This window comes from Scyliorhinus canicula, chromosome 16, assembly GCF_902713615.1.
Source record: "Scyliorhinus canicula chromosome 16, sScyCan1.1, whole genome shotgun sequence".
In the NCBI taxonomy this organism is placed as follows: Eukaryota; Metazoa; Chordata; class Chondrichthyes; order Carcharhiniformes; family Scyliorhinidae; genus Scyliorhinus; species Scyliorhinus canicula.
Window position 1 is genome coordinate 36,158,053 of NC_052161.1, and position 13,556 is coordinate 36,171,608.

At 43.7% G+C, this 13,556-nt stretch overlaps 1 protein-coding gene across 1 annotated transcript in view; it reads right to left on the reverse strand.

The window, feature by feature from the left end:
* cpxm2 (carboxypeptidase X (M14 family), member 2) overlaps window positions 1-13,556 on the reverse strand; it is a 259,608-nt gene that overhangs the window by 57,692 nt on the left and 188,360 nt on the right. The window contains exons 9-10 of the mRNA XM_038773322.1: window positions 11,297-11,493; window positions 10,986-11,165 (exon numbers count right to left, since the gene is read on the reverse strand). Coding sequence (XP_038629250.1) covers window positions 10,986-11,165; window positions 11,297-11,493 — 377 coding nt within the window. The remainder of the gene's footprint in view (window positions 1-10,985; window positions 11,166-11,296; window positions 11,494-13,556) is intronic.

Here is a 13,556-nt window from a genome sequence, read left to right on the forward strand (position 1 = left end):
GCCGCTGTTCAGAGAGACTTGGGTGTGCTAGTGCATGAGTCACAAAAGGTTGGTTTACAAGTGCAACAGGTGATTAAGAAGGCAAATGGAATTTTGTCCTTCATTGCTAGAGGGATGGAGTTTAAGACTAGGGAGGTTATGTTGCAACTGTATAAGGTGTTAGTGCGGCCACACCTGGAGTATTGTGTTCAGTTTTGGTCTCCTTACTTGAGAAAGGACGTACTGGCGCTGGAGGGTGTGCAGAGGAGATTCACTAGGTTAATCCCAGAGCTGAAGGGGTTGGATTATGAGGAGAGGTTGAGTAGACTGGGACTGTACTCGTTGGAATTTAGAAGGATGAGAGGGGATCTTATAGAAACATTTAAAATTATGAAGGGAATAGATAGGATAGATGCGGGCAGGTTGTTTCCACTGGCGGGTGACAGCAGAACTAGGGGGCATAGCCTCAAAATAAGGGGAAGTAGATTTAGGACTGAGTTTAGGAGGAACTTCTTCACCCAAAGGGTTGTGAATCTATGGAATTCCTTGCCCAGTGAAGCAGTTGAGGCTCCTTCATTACATGTTTTTAAGGTAAAGATAGATAGTTTTTTGAAGAATAAAGGGATTAAGGGTTATGGTGTTCGGGCCGGAAAGTGGAGCTGAGTCCACAAAAGATCAGCCATGATCTAATTGAATGGCGGAGCAGGCTCGAGGGGCCAGATGGCCTACTCCTGCTCCTAGTTCTTATGTTCTTATGTTCTTATATACATATCCAAGGTACTGCCATGCATGGATACTGGGTAGGATTCTCTGTTTGGGAGACTCTAGTTCGCATGTGCGCTGGGAGAGGTGACCAGAGGCAATACACTGTCCCTTAGCATGCAAATGCATGCATGGCTGGGATCACGAGGGATTTCATCGCAAATCCCGCTTTTGGGCTGACCTTTTGAGCAGGTGGCCAGATATCGAGGTCCGACAGCTGGCCCCCCTCCTCCTACAATGCAATTTCTTCCCCCCCCACTCCACCAAGGGAATTGCTGGGTTCCCCCCCACCGCATAGTATGCACTCATGAGAGTGGCACGGCCCTGCCAGAGACACCCACCAGACACCCCCAACATGAGAGACCTCCATATCAGAGACCTCCCAACACAGAGACCTCCACCCCAAAACAAAGAATTCCCATAACTGAGACCCCCTCCCATAACAGAGACCCCTGCCCCCATCAGTCGCACCTGCCTTGAAGCTAAAGAGCAGTCCAGACAGAAATAGTGAAAAAGAATCAATACTTTAAAACTCACCTGTCCCTTGCAGCTGCTACCTCAGGCAGATAAAGCAGCAGCTGTAACTTCATAGAAAGCTAAAACCATATCACCAGAATTTAAACCCGCTCAGATCCTTTGATCTGCAAGGCTTCTATTCACTTCAAAGAGAAATAGCTTTTACTAGGCTGTAATTGAGAGCTTCCAGATAGCCAGATGACTGGATTGTTTAATTTAATTTCCCTTCACACTTGAATGGATCTCAAGTACCCGGCTATGAAATGAGAATCACAGAGGCGTGGAGAATCCAGTGACCAGCCCATTAATAGGATGCAAATGTGTCATTTTGACCTATTTGCATCCTCCCGTTGGTGCGGGGCACAAACTTTGATGCTGCCGACAGCAGGAGACAGGAGTATCGGAAATGTATCAGTGCCTGGTATCTGTAATGTTTTTTGCCCCAATGCTGGATTCTCTGCCGCATCGGGAACTTGGCTGCTGGAGGCGGGTGGCGGAGAATCCAGCCCATTATCCCATGCTGGCTCTTTCCAGGCTCTACTCCACAGATAGCTTACTATCATGTGACTCTCCACATCGGTGTGGGCGGTACTCTTCTCCAGTACCACATTAACCCCTGCTCTGCTGAACACTCTTGTCCTATAAAGCATATAGACCATACTGTGTTCAATAGACTATATAATTTCTCAGCTGTCTTTGGAGTTTAATGCTAAATTAGTCTCACAAATTTAAAACTGCCTCAGAACCTGATCTCACTGTAAATGTATAATCAACAAGGAATTAATGCTGAGTTACTGTGACATAACAGTGCTTTGTAATTTGTTATTTATTTTTCAAATTACCCCCACTAAATACGTTAACTCAGTATTTAAGTGCTGGCTACTGATGCTAAGGTTAATAAAATAATTATTAGTTCATGACTTGTCTGCCTTCTTTTAAAATTGGTAAATAGGGTTACTTGATTCACATAGTAACTTGTGTTGATCCCAGTAGGAGGTTGGTGGTGTAAATGCTAATATAATTCAAATTGGTTTCCATATGCCAAGTTTGAACATCATTAACTCTCAGGCATTGACTCGGTGATAAACCTCAGATGGTTCTTTAAGGAAAACGAGTTAACAATTTGGCCGATGGTATTCATGAATAATCTTGGCTGCGTTTCAGTCCCAATGCTTTTAGAATCTCTAAACAGGTAAACAAAAAGCTCTCCTTTCATAAAGGCCACAGCCGGAATAATGCTGTTCAGAAACAGCACAACCTTCCTTCAACAATTTGTTTTCTTCAGTTTGGCATCAAATTCCAAATTGCCCATTTTGTCTTCCGTTATAATTTCTAGGGGCAGACAGCTCAGAGAGGCTCTTAGTATTACCTGTTCCGAAACTTCCCTTTTGTATATGGACATTTTAAAGGAAGGAATATTAGTCATTTCAAGCTTCTGACGGTCGACACGATTGTTCTGTATCTTTAGTTCCAGATCTTGTCAGGCAAACACAATTGGCTCATTTCAATAGGAAGGGAGGTTCAGTTGACCCATTTTGCCACACTATCTGCTTGCAATCTGCTTACATTCTAATGAATGGACAAAAACGCCTCCTTATCCTCCCTCCCACTCCCAGCTGTTTCACATTTTGAAGTTCCTGCAACAGATTGTGACATACAGTCATTTGGATTCTAATGCTCAGAATCCCAGGTTTGTGATTCACTATCTTTATTCTTGTGTTCGCCACTTGTTATCGAGATGTACCAAGGATCCCTCCTTGTTTCCCTCTTTGCAAATAATTCTTTATCATCAAATTCCACAACATCACCAACAGCAAAGGGGCTGGGTTAGCTCACTGGGCTAAATCACTGGCTTTTAAAGCAGACCAAGCAGGCCAGCAGCACGGTTCGATTCCCGTACCAGCCTCCCCGGACAGGCGCTGGAATGTGGCGACTAGGGTCTTTTCACAGTAACTTCATTGAAGCCTACTCGTGACAATAAGCGATTTTCATTTCATTTTAATTTCATTTCATTCATTTCCGACTGGCCTCTAGATTTCTTCCTTTTATGTCCGACAGATTGGATCTCATCAAGGAAGTCATCTTGCTGCAATCCTTTCCTTGATTGTCACCTTGCCGTGTTGGAGAATCTTGAGCATTCCGTTAATCCCCAGAGCAATGCTGTCAGGAGTCTTAAGCAAGCCCCAAACTGGGCAGCCCGACTTGCTCCGCCTGGTGCCATCTGGATCGCACCCAGCGAGAGTGAGTTCCAGATCTGAATATTTAAATAAACCAAATGGCACATTTAAATACCTGGACATCAGATTCACCCAGTGCCTGGGACCCAGGAAATGTCGGGAAAGTCAGTGTGACTTCCGATCACTGCTTGGCAACTTCAAGAGCAAAGTCACAAGCAACATCGACCACCCGCATGGCCTTTATCGATCTGACCAAGACTTTTGACTCGTCAATCCAGAAGTGCTACGGAATACCCTGTCAAAGGCCAGCTGTCCAGAGAAATTCACCAACATCTCCGACACCTCCATGACAAGATTTCCGTGACAGTCCTCACCGACGGAAATAAGACAGATTTGAAATCAAGACTGGAGTCAAGCAGGGATGTGTCATCACCCTTTTCTTCATCTCCATCACTACCATCCTTCACCTTGTCAAGAACAAACTTCCCAGTGGAGTGGACATCGTCTGCAGGATGGACGGAAAACATTTCCACCTCAACTGGTCGAAATCCAAGGAGAAATCAACATTGAGATGTTTGTGGAACTTCAATATGCGATGACATCGCCATCTCACTCTCTCAAACTAGAATATCCGAGCCAAGCTTGATGCCTTCGTGGAAGCCTACAGAAGAATTGGTCTCGACGTCAAACCCGGGAAGGCTCAAGTCCTTTACCAACCTTCCCCAGGGCAAGATCTGGTCTCCCCCTTGTTTCATAGAACATACAGTGCAGATGGAGGCCATTCGGCCCATCGAGTCTGCACTGACCCACTTAAGCCCTCACTTCCTCCCTATCCCCGTAACCCAATAACCCCTTCTAACCTTTTTGGATACTAAGGGCAATTTATCATGGCCAATCCACCTTAGCTGCACGTCTTTGGACTGTGGGAGGAAACCGGAGCACCCGGAGGAATCCCACGCAGACACGGAGAGAACGTGCAGACTCCGCACAGACAGTGCCCCAGCGGGGATTCGAACCTGGGACCCTGGCGCTGTGAAGCCACAGTGCTATCCACTTGTGCTACCATGCTGCCAAGATCAATTGAGAAAGCCTATCAAACGTGGAACATTTCCCATACCCGGAGAACCACCTCTCCTCTCAGGCTGACATCGATGTGGAGATCCAACATCGCATCCAATCCGTGAGTGCCTACTTTGGATGGCTAAGGACAAGAGTCTTTGATGACCGTGACATATATGCTGACACCAGGATCCTCGTGTATAAGGCTGTTGACCTCCCAACTCTTGCATACGGCTCTCAAACCTGTACTACGTACAGATGTCACCTCAAGGCACTGGTGAGGAACCATTAATGCTGTCTAAGACGAATTCTTGGTTGGACAGGTGTACTAACATCAGTGTCCTTGAAGGAGCCAAGAGCACCAGAATCGAGGCGATGATCATCTAAAACTAATTCTCTGGGCTAGCCATGTGCTTCAGATGCCAGAGACCTGACTGCCAAAGCAAATATTATTTTCCCAGCTCAAGGAAGGCTTCCAAACAAGAGGAGGACAATGTAAGCCTGACAAGCAAAGACACCCTGAAGGCTTACCTCAAGAAATGCAACATAGGCATCAATGCCTGCGAGACCTTTTCTCAGAAGAGACCTAATTGGAAGAACCTCCTGATTGAAGCGGTACAATTCTTTGAGAACACCTGATAGCACAAGGAGGCCCCAAAAGAGAAGCCTGAGAAAGGAATACCAATGATCTAGAGTCCAAGGACCGATCCCACCTCCCAGAAACACCAGTCAACTGTGGGGTCAAAGATGTGACTCATGGATGGGGCTTATCAGCCATGCAAGGGCCTATAGAACCCATGACCAGGAGCAGAGAGCTTCTTAGGTGGACAATCATACTCGTTAACGAGTGATTGCCGAAGAAGAAGACAGATTGAACCGCAGCAAGGAATTCACTTTGGTGCAATGTTCAAAGTTTCATCACCAAATTGAATCGCTGGTTTTATTGCGGGGGATTCTGTTGTTAATGAGGAAATTGTTCATTTTACTTTTGCAGCAAAGAAGCATTGCACTAAAATGTGCCTTAATATAACCTTCATGGAGTTCACTGACTTGGCAGATCTTAGACTTGCAGTCAAATTTTAACAATTTTCTCCTGCATTCTCAAATTCCTTGTGAATATCACATTTGTCTTTGACTAATTCGCAAGTCACATTCTTGTGCACTTACTTCAATGTTCCCTGCAGTCATAACCACCATCTTATCCTCATGCTAAAATTCTTTGGCATACTCAATATACCTTATATACCTTGGCATACTCAACATACCCCTTTAATAGTGTACATAACTTGACAACTACTCCTACTCACTTAGAAATGTGCCTGCTATTTGGTTTATCTGATGTCTCTAAGCTGGGTGTAAAAGTTGGCATCTGCATTTCTGAAGATTTTTTTTTTCTTTTTTTTAAATTAGAGTACTCAATTCATTTTTTCTAATTAAGGGGCAATTTAACATGGCCAATCCACCTAGCCTGCACATCTTTGGATTGTGGGGGTGAAACCCACGCAGACATGGGGAGAATGTGTAAATTCCACAATAACAGTGACCCAGAGCCGGGTTTCGAACCCGGGTCCTCAGCGCCATAGTACCAGTGCTAACCACTGCGCCACATGCCGCCCTTACTTCTGAAGATACTTGAACTATGTTTAGATTTAGCCTCTTTTACCGATAATTCTCTTAAACTGGGCGTGAAGCAACACCAGTCCTCATTTTTAAAAAGGAGGCGTTGTCAATATCATAGTTTAGGAGGAGCTAGCAGATTAATTGGGTGGGTTTAACATATAGAAGTGATTCTTAAAAGGTTGACAGAGTAGAAAAGTCACTCAGTCTGGATGGAATGCGGCCTATGTTGTTGAGTAGGAATTGAAGATGCCCTGGCCACAACCTTCCAGTCCTCCTTTGATATGGGAGAGTGCCAGAGAACTTGAGGTTTGCAAACATTACACCCCTATTCAAAGAAGAGCAAATGGACAATCTTGGAAATTACAGGCCAGTCACCTGAACACTTGGTGTGGGGAAGCTTTTAAAGACATTAATCTGGGACATCGTGGTTTGGTATTTGGAAAACTATGGGTTAGTAAATGATAAGTCAACAGTGATTTATTAAAGGGAAGTCACATGTGACTAACTTGATTGCGTTATTTGATTCAGTAACAGAGAGTAGTGTGCATGAAGCTCTATATATGGACACTCAAAAGGCTTTTGATAATATATCACATATTTGCAAAATTAAAACCTGTTGGATTAAAGGGGCAATGAGGATACAAAATTGGTTAAGGGACAGAAAGTGATGAATAGATGTTTCTCAGACCAGGGGAAATGTGCAGTAGTGTCCTTCCAGGGGACCACTGCTCTTTTTGGTATGGATTAATGAATATGGAATAGTTTCAAAGTTTCCAAATGAAGTGAAACCCAGAAACATAGTAAATAGTGAGAGCAATAGTAATAGATGTCAGGAGGACATTAATAAACTGGTGAACTGGGCAGAAATGTCAGTTGTCTCAATTAAGCTTAAGTACATACAGGTGGAAAACATTGATTGACTGGTTACTTGAGCAAATATAAAATGCCACTATTGATACAGGAGCAGAGTTCAGAGATATATATCGACAATGTATCACTCTTTTAATCAATCTATCCCAAGACTGGCTCTGGAAAGATGGCAGCTGAGATTTAACGTAAAGAATTACAAACGTATTTATTTTGGGAGAAAGAATGCAGAGGAGCAGTTTAGATTAAATTGTACCTTTTTAAAGGAGATGCAGGAACAGGAGAGACCTGGGGGTGCAAGTACAAAGATTTTCAAAGGTTGCAGGACAAGTTGAGACGGTTTTGTAAATGTTAAATCTTTATCAGAGAAAAAATAGTTAGGTTTCAGCTAGAGAACTCGGGCCAATTCTGGGCAGCATACTTTAGGCAGGGCATCAAAACCTTAAAGAAGGATCGGAGGAGATTTACCAGAATGATACAAGAGATGAAAAACTTTAGATAAATGGAGTGTGTGGAGAAACTGAGGCTCTTTTTAGAGCAGAGCAGTTTAAGGGGAGATTTGATAGAGCTGTTCAAGGTGATCTTTTTCTAGTGTTTCCACTGGCAGAAGGGTCAGAGGACATAGAATTAAGATGAGTGGCAAAAGACATGAGAAAAACAAACTACAGTGAGTTAGGATCTCAAATGTGTTGCCTGAAAGAGCGATGAAAGTAGATTCTGTGATCACTTTAAAGGGAAATGAATAAACAATTGAAAAGGAAAAAAATGCTGGGCTATGAGGAAAGAGCAGAGAATAAAAAAAAACACTTCTTTCATAGGGAATCAATGGACCAGGCGTAAGGTTGCCAACCCTCCACGGTGGGCCTTGAGTCTTGAGGGATTGATGATCAATCTCCAGGACACTGCTGTGTGCAATCTGAGAGAAAAATCATTGCTGTAATATCCTACATGGGGCCTATGCGGTGGGAGTGCTTGCCTTCCCTGTGCTCCTTGCAGAGTACGAGCTCCCCTGCTAGGGGAAGGGTGCCTTAATAACTTGGTGTGTTTAAGGTCGGCCAGTAAGGCACCAACCAGAGAGGAACATGGTTGGAGTCTACCGGGGGAGTGTAAATATGCTGTTTGTGAATAAAATTTTGTTCTTATTTTTACCCAGTTTGGATTCCCTGTGTCCTTATTAAAATCGCAACATTGAAAAGTATTTTCTTCGTGTCATTTTCTTTGCCAGATATAAAAAGATTGTAAATTGGGGAGGGGCGGTGGGGGCTGCTGTTTGGCTAACAATCAAGCTTCATCCAATTTGGTACGAGTCTTTCTGATTTTCAATTAGTGTAGGAAGGCAATGTATCACAAGGATGGGATGCATTGGTTGACTAATGGCTGGAGCATGGGGTCACGTCATGTGATTAAACCTCCGGGAATACACTTAATCACAGTCGGCAACCCTAGCTGAGCGACCTCCTTCTGTGCTTTGACATTCTATGATTCTATGAAACAACTTCTTAATTTTCTTTTTGAGCAACTATCCATCAGAACTCCATCTTCCTCTTGGGATATAATTTAATAGTTCTACGCTACTTCAAGGCGGTCAAGATTAATTGTCTAGTTGCCCTCTTGATTCTAATGGATAGCCAGATTCAAAACTGTTCAGTTCTGAAATAAATCGATACATCCTGGCACTATGTCTATGTTCAATTAGCACTTTACCACGGATGACTGATGTCCCCAGAGCCAACAGATTAGGAAGCAGGCTTCAAGCATCTTGATCGCTGTCAGCTGGAAAAATTCCAGAGCCTTTCATAATTTATGGTGGATATCAGTAATTATTTTTCTGAAGGGGTTATAATTTTGTAAACCAAGGTTCTGTTCAGAGCAGCGATGAACAGTCATTCCTACTTGCTCCCAAGGTGACATGGACAAGATGTAGTTTTGTTATTGTCTTAATTAGCTACTCATCTTGCTTCTATGTTCCACCAAAACAACTCGAGTCATATTGAAGCTTCGATCTCGACCCAAATAAATAAATGTACTGCCATCTAGTGAGAGATACTGTTGATGAAAATCTGCAATTCAGGTGGTTTTCAGCTAGACATTAGGCAGCGTAGCCAGGTTGTCTTCTCGATATCATCAATGAGAGGCCAGATTTGCTGTGACGTTTGGGCCTCATGTAAATTTCCCTAGAGCCCTAGATAGACCATCCGTTCCCACTGGTGACAGGCAGCTAGCCCAATTTGAGTGCAGGATTTCTGGAAGATCTGGCATCATTTATCAAGTGAAAGCAAGATGTCTTTCCAGTCTCTGGGAATTGTTGCTGCAATATATGGCGTCCATCAACGTTTCAAATCCAGTTAATAATAAGAACAATCACCATCTTTATTGTCACAAGTAGACTTACATTAACGCTGCAATGAAGTTACTGTGAAACGATACTAGTCGCCACATTCCGGCGCCTGTTCGGGTACACAGAGGGAGAATTCAGAATCTCCAGTTCACCTAACTCATATCTTTTGGGGCATGTGGGAGGAAACTGGAGCACCGGGAGGAAACCCACGCAGGCACAGGGAGAACGTGCAGACTACACACAGGTAGCGACCCAAGCTGGGAATCAAACCTGGAACCCTGGAGCTGTGAAGCACCAGTGCTAACCACTGTACTGCCGTGCAGCCCATTATTCTGACTTCCACTGGACCTATGGATATTTGGGCACGCATCTCACAGAGGGTATAATTATCATCAAAGGTTGGCATGCCTAAGTTTGTCTGATTGATTGTATGAAATGGGGTTTGTCTTCCAGCAGCGTGGCAATGCTATGTATCATGGCTGCAACGGATAAACTTGTATGTGTAGATAAGCAGCAGAGTGACAATGAGGAGAAATACCAGTATTATGGGATTATCATTATTTGTTTGCTTTCATTGAGATGTATTACCAGGTTAAAATGGCATTTCTCAGAAACTGGAGTAGTGGCATTGATATAAGGTGGTAAATTGAATGGCCTAAGTTCAATAGGTTATAATTAGATCAATTCATTTGTCATGGCTTTGAACAGACTTGGGTGACTGCACAAGCAGACTGTGCTCTGCAAAGTTGCTCTCCATCTAGACAGATAAACTCAACGATGAAGGAAAATATTGTTTAACCAAGCTTACTGATCATAGATGCAGAAAACCGCATCTGTTCATAAAACATATGAACATATTACAGACTCTTGTTCAGATTGTCAAAAGCATGATTGTGCATCACATTCACAAAATGTATCCCGTGTTATTTAATGCCATATGTATATTACAGAACAGCTTAAGTAGAAACAATCTCAAATGCTTGTGCTGTGAAATCATACTTTTACCACAGGGCAGATTCCTCAGCAGCAGCGACAACATACAAAACAACAGTGTATGCACAAGGGTGCACACAGGCAGTTGTTTAAAAGTTTCAATCGCAACTTTCGTTCCTGGCTTCTCAATCTCTGCCAATTTATGTGGAAAGTCCATTCAGACGAGTTATGTGAAAACCACTGACCTGAATGAACAGGCTCAGTGTTCAGTCATTCCCAGCCAGTGCAAATAATAGTGTGTGCATGCAGCAATGGCTATTTATATTTTCCCCTGGTAACAGTGTGTTGCTCACCAGAGCAGAAGGAAAGCATCACCTCTTCAAGTGCCTCTACACTCACAATTTGCAATACAACACTACTAGTGAAGTCTGGCTTTTATGGTGAGTGGTAGAGCTGTAATATAAAAGGAATATTTAATTACTATGTTTTTTGGGATGAGCATCTGAAATGTAACCTTTCCGACAGCTGGCAAGATTAATATGAAACATCTTTAAAGAAACATTTCTACTAAATGGGTAATTTTGCCTGAATTTCCATCTCGCTGCTGCTGTTCTGTCCAACTTCTGGTGTGAAATGATGAGATAATCTTCAACCAATTACCTTACAATTTGCTACTCCAAACAACATATTCAAATTATTATTTTACATATACATTGCATGCATTGACAACTCACCGTGGCGTTTTCAGATAAGTACCACTCAGGGATTGGCAGATGGTGATTATTCATTTTCCTGTACACATTTCTACGTTCCTCTCCTTCCCAAAGAACTGAATTGAGATCAGGAAAATTGTGATTGATATCAATGCCATCATGTGTCCAACGTCCCAAAGACCAGCCGACTAGTTCGGAACCCTAAAATTCGACACAAGAGAGTGATCACATTCACATACATGTTGGGGAGAAAAGGGATTGCGGTGAATTAGTAAAGCTCAAATAAACGTGAAGGCAGCAATAGCTGTTCAGAGTTTTAAATGAAAAATTACCACTTCGCAAGCTTTTTCATATCCGTCAGGATTAATAGAAGGCAAGAAATGGATTCTCGTCTCCTCCACCAGGTGCTTGATTCGTGGATTCCCTACCAAGTACTCCTGACACATGAACTGCATCAGTAATAGGAGCAGCTCACGTCCAAGAACTTCATTGCCATGAGCTCCCGAAGAGTAATGGAACTCAGGCTCACCTAGTTCAGACAAACATAGTCAATAATTATTTCATTCAGAATTAAAAGTAAGTAAGTAACACAATACGTACCCCATATAATTTCAACCTAATTTCTCTAGCACCATAACCAATGGATTACTGTACCCTGCGACCATTTAAGCTAGAAAACTCAAGTTACACAATTATATTCACTAAATAAATAAATGCCTGCCACACATATGCAAACCAGTGACTATCTTCAATTAGAGGGAAGCCAACCATCTCCCCTGACATTATTACCATTGCTGAATGCCCAACAATCAACATCCTGGGGGTTACCATTAACCAAAAAGTTACTGGACTAGTCACATAAATACTGTGGTTACAAGAACATGTCAGGGGCTATGAATTCTGTAGAGTAACTCAACTGACTTTCCAAAGCAGGTACACTATCCACAAGGCACAAATCAGGAGTGTGATGGAATACTCTCAACCTGCATGGATGAGTGCAGCTTCAACAACACTCAAGAAGCTCAACACCATTCAGGAAATAGTCTGCTTGATTGGCAACCCATCCAGGATTTTAAACACTCATTCCCTCCACCAGTGACACATAGTAACAGCAGTGTGTACCATCTATAAGATGCACTGCAGAAACTCGCAATAATCCTTTGTCAGAACCTTCCAAATCCACGACCTCTACCACCTAGAAGGACAAGGGCAGTAGACGCCTGGGATACCATCACCTCCAAGTTCCCTCCAAGTCACTCATCACCCTGACTTGGAACTATATTGCCGTTCTTTCACTGTCACTGGATCAAAATCCTGGAACTCCCTAACAGCACTATGGCACATCTACACATGGGCTACAGCAATTCAAGAAGGCAGCACATCACTACATTCTCAACGACAATTAGGGAAAGACAATAAATGCTGGCTTAGTCAGTAACACCCACATCCCATCAAAAATTTAAAAAGAAGGTAACCATTTTGGTCATGTATTTAGGTCAGCATTAATCTCTGATCTTACTGAATGAATTATTGAACAAAACTATTACACAAGGTCAGGTTACGTGAGATAAAGTCAGTTTGGTTTAGTTCTCTGGAAAATATTCCAGGGTAACTGGCTGTACTAGGGAGCAAGCTCCAGTAAATCTATGGGGCGGGATTCTCCATTGCCCAATGACAAAATCGTAATCGGCAATCGGGCGGAGGATCGATTCCAACGCCGGAATTCGGGCCGGGGCCAGTTTGATGCCGGTTTGCAATTCTCTGCCCCCTCCAAACAGACGTCATCGTGACATGCACTGCGCGCAGTGGCAATGCGGTTGGCGCCTCGACGGCTGGCCCACCAACGATGCTCCGCCCCCGATGGGGCGAGGTCCCGGTGGCGCGGGACACATGTGGTCTGAGCCGGCGTGGCGGCTGCGGACTGTGTCCAGCCCTGCCACACCCAGCTGGTATCTGTGCTGTTGGCCGGGTGGGCATTGCCAGGGCTGGGGGGACTGGTGGGGGCTGGCCGTGGGTGGCCAGGGGATGGGCTGTGGGGTCGCGGTCGGCAGGTTAGGTTACGTGCATGGCTGGCACCATGTTGTAAGGCCCGACAATGCAAGTCGTCAGCCTTCAGGGCCCAGGGCACGGCCTTTCTTTGGCTGTTCCCGATGCAATCGGCGGGCGTATTACGTGTCGCCAGTGCTAGCCCCTCAATGGCACCGGAATCGCTGAGGGCTCGCACCGATTTTTTTGATGTGACCCCCCCTGCAGATTTTCTGTTCGAGCCAAACTTAGCCACAGGAACGGAGAATCCCGCCCCTGCTTTCTAGCAGCTTCAGGCTGCTTAATGTTAGCAGTTTCAACATTTTTAGCCATGAGCTTTTATTAAATTATCAATACTCACAACTTATTTTCACTATTAATAAATTAGATCAATTTGGATTATAAGGGTCTTTGATCCCACTTATTCTCATATTTCCAAATTACCGCCCTATTACCACAGTTTTCATTCAGTGTCAAACTATTTGATGGAAAAGTTCAATCATTGACTACCCAAAACTGGAGCTGTGTAAATATTTGGAAGTTTATTTTGGACAGGCTTTTCAAAGT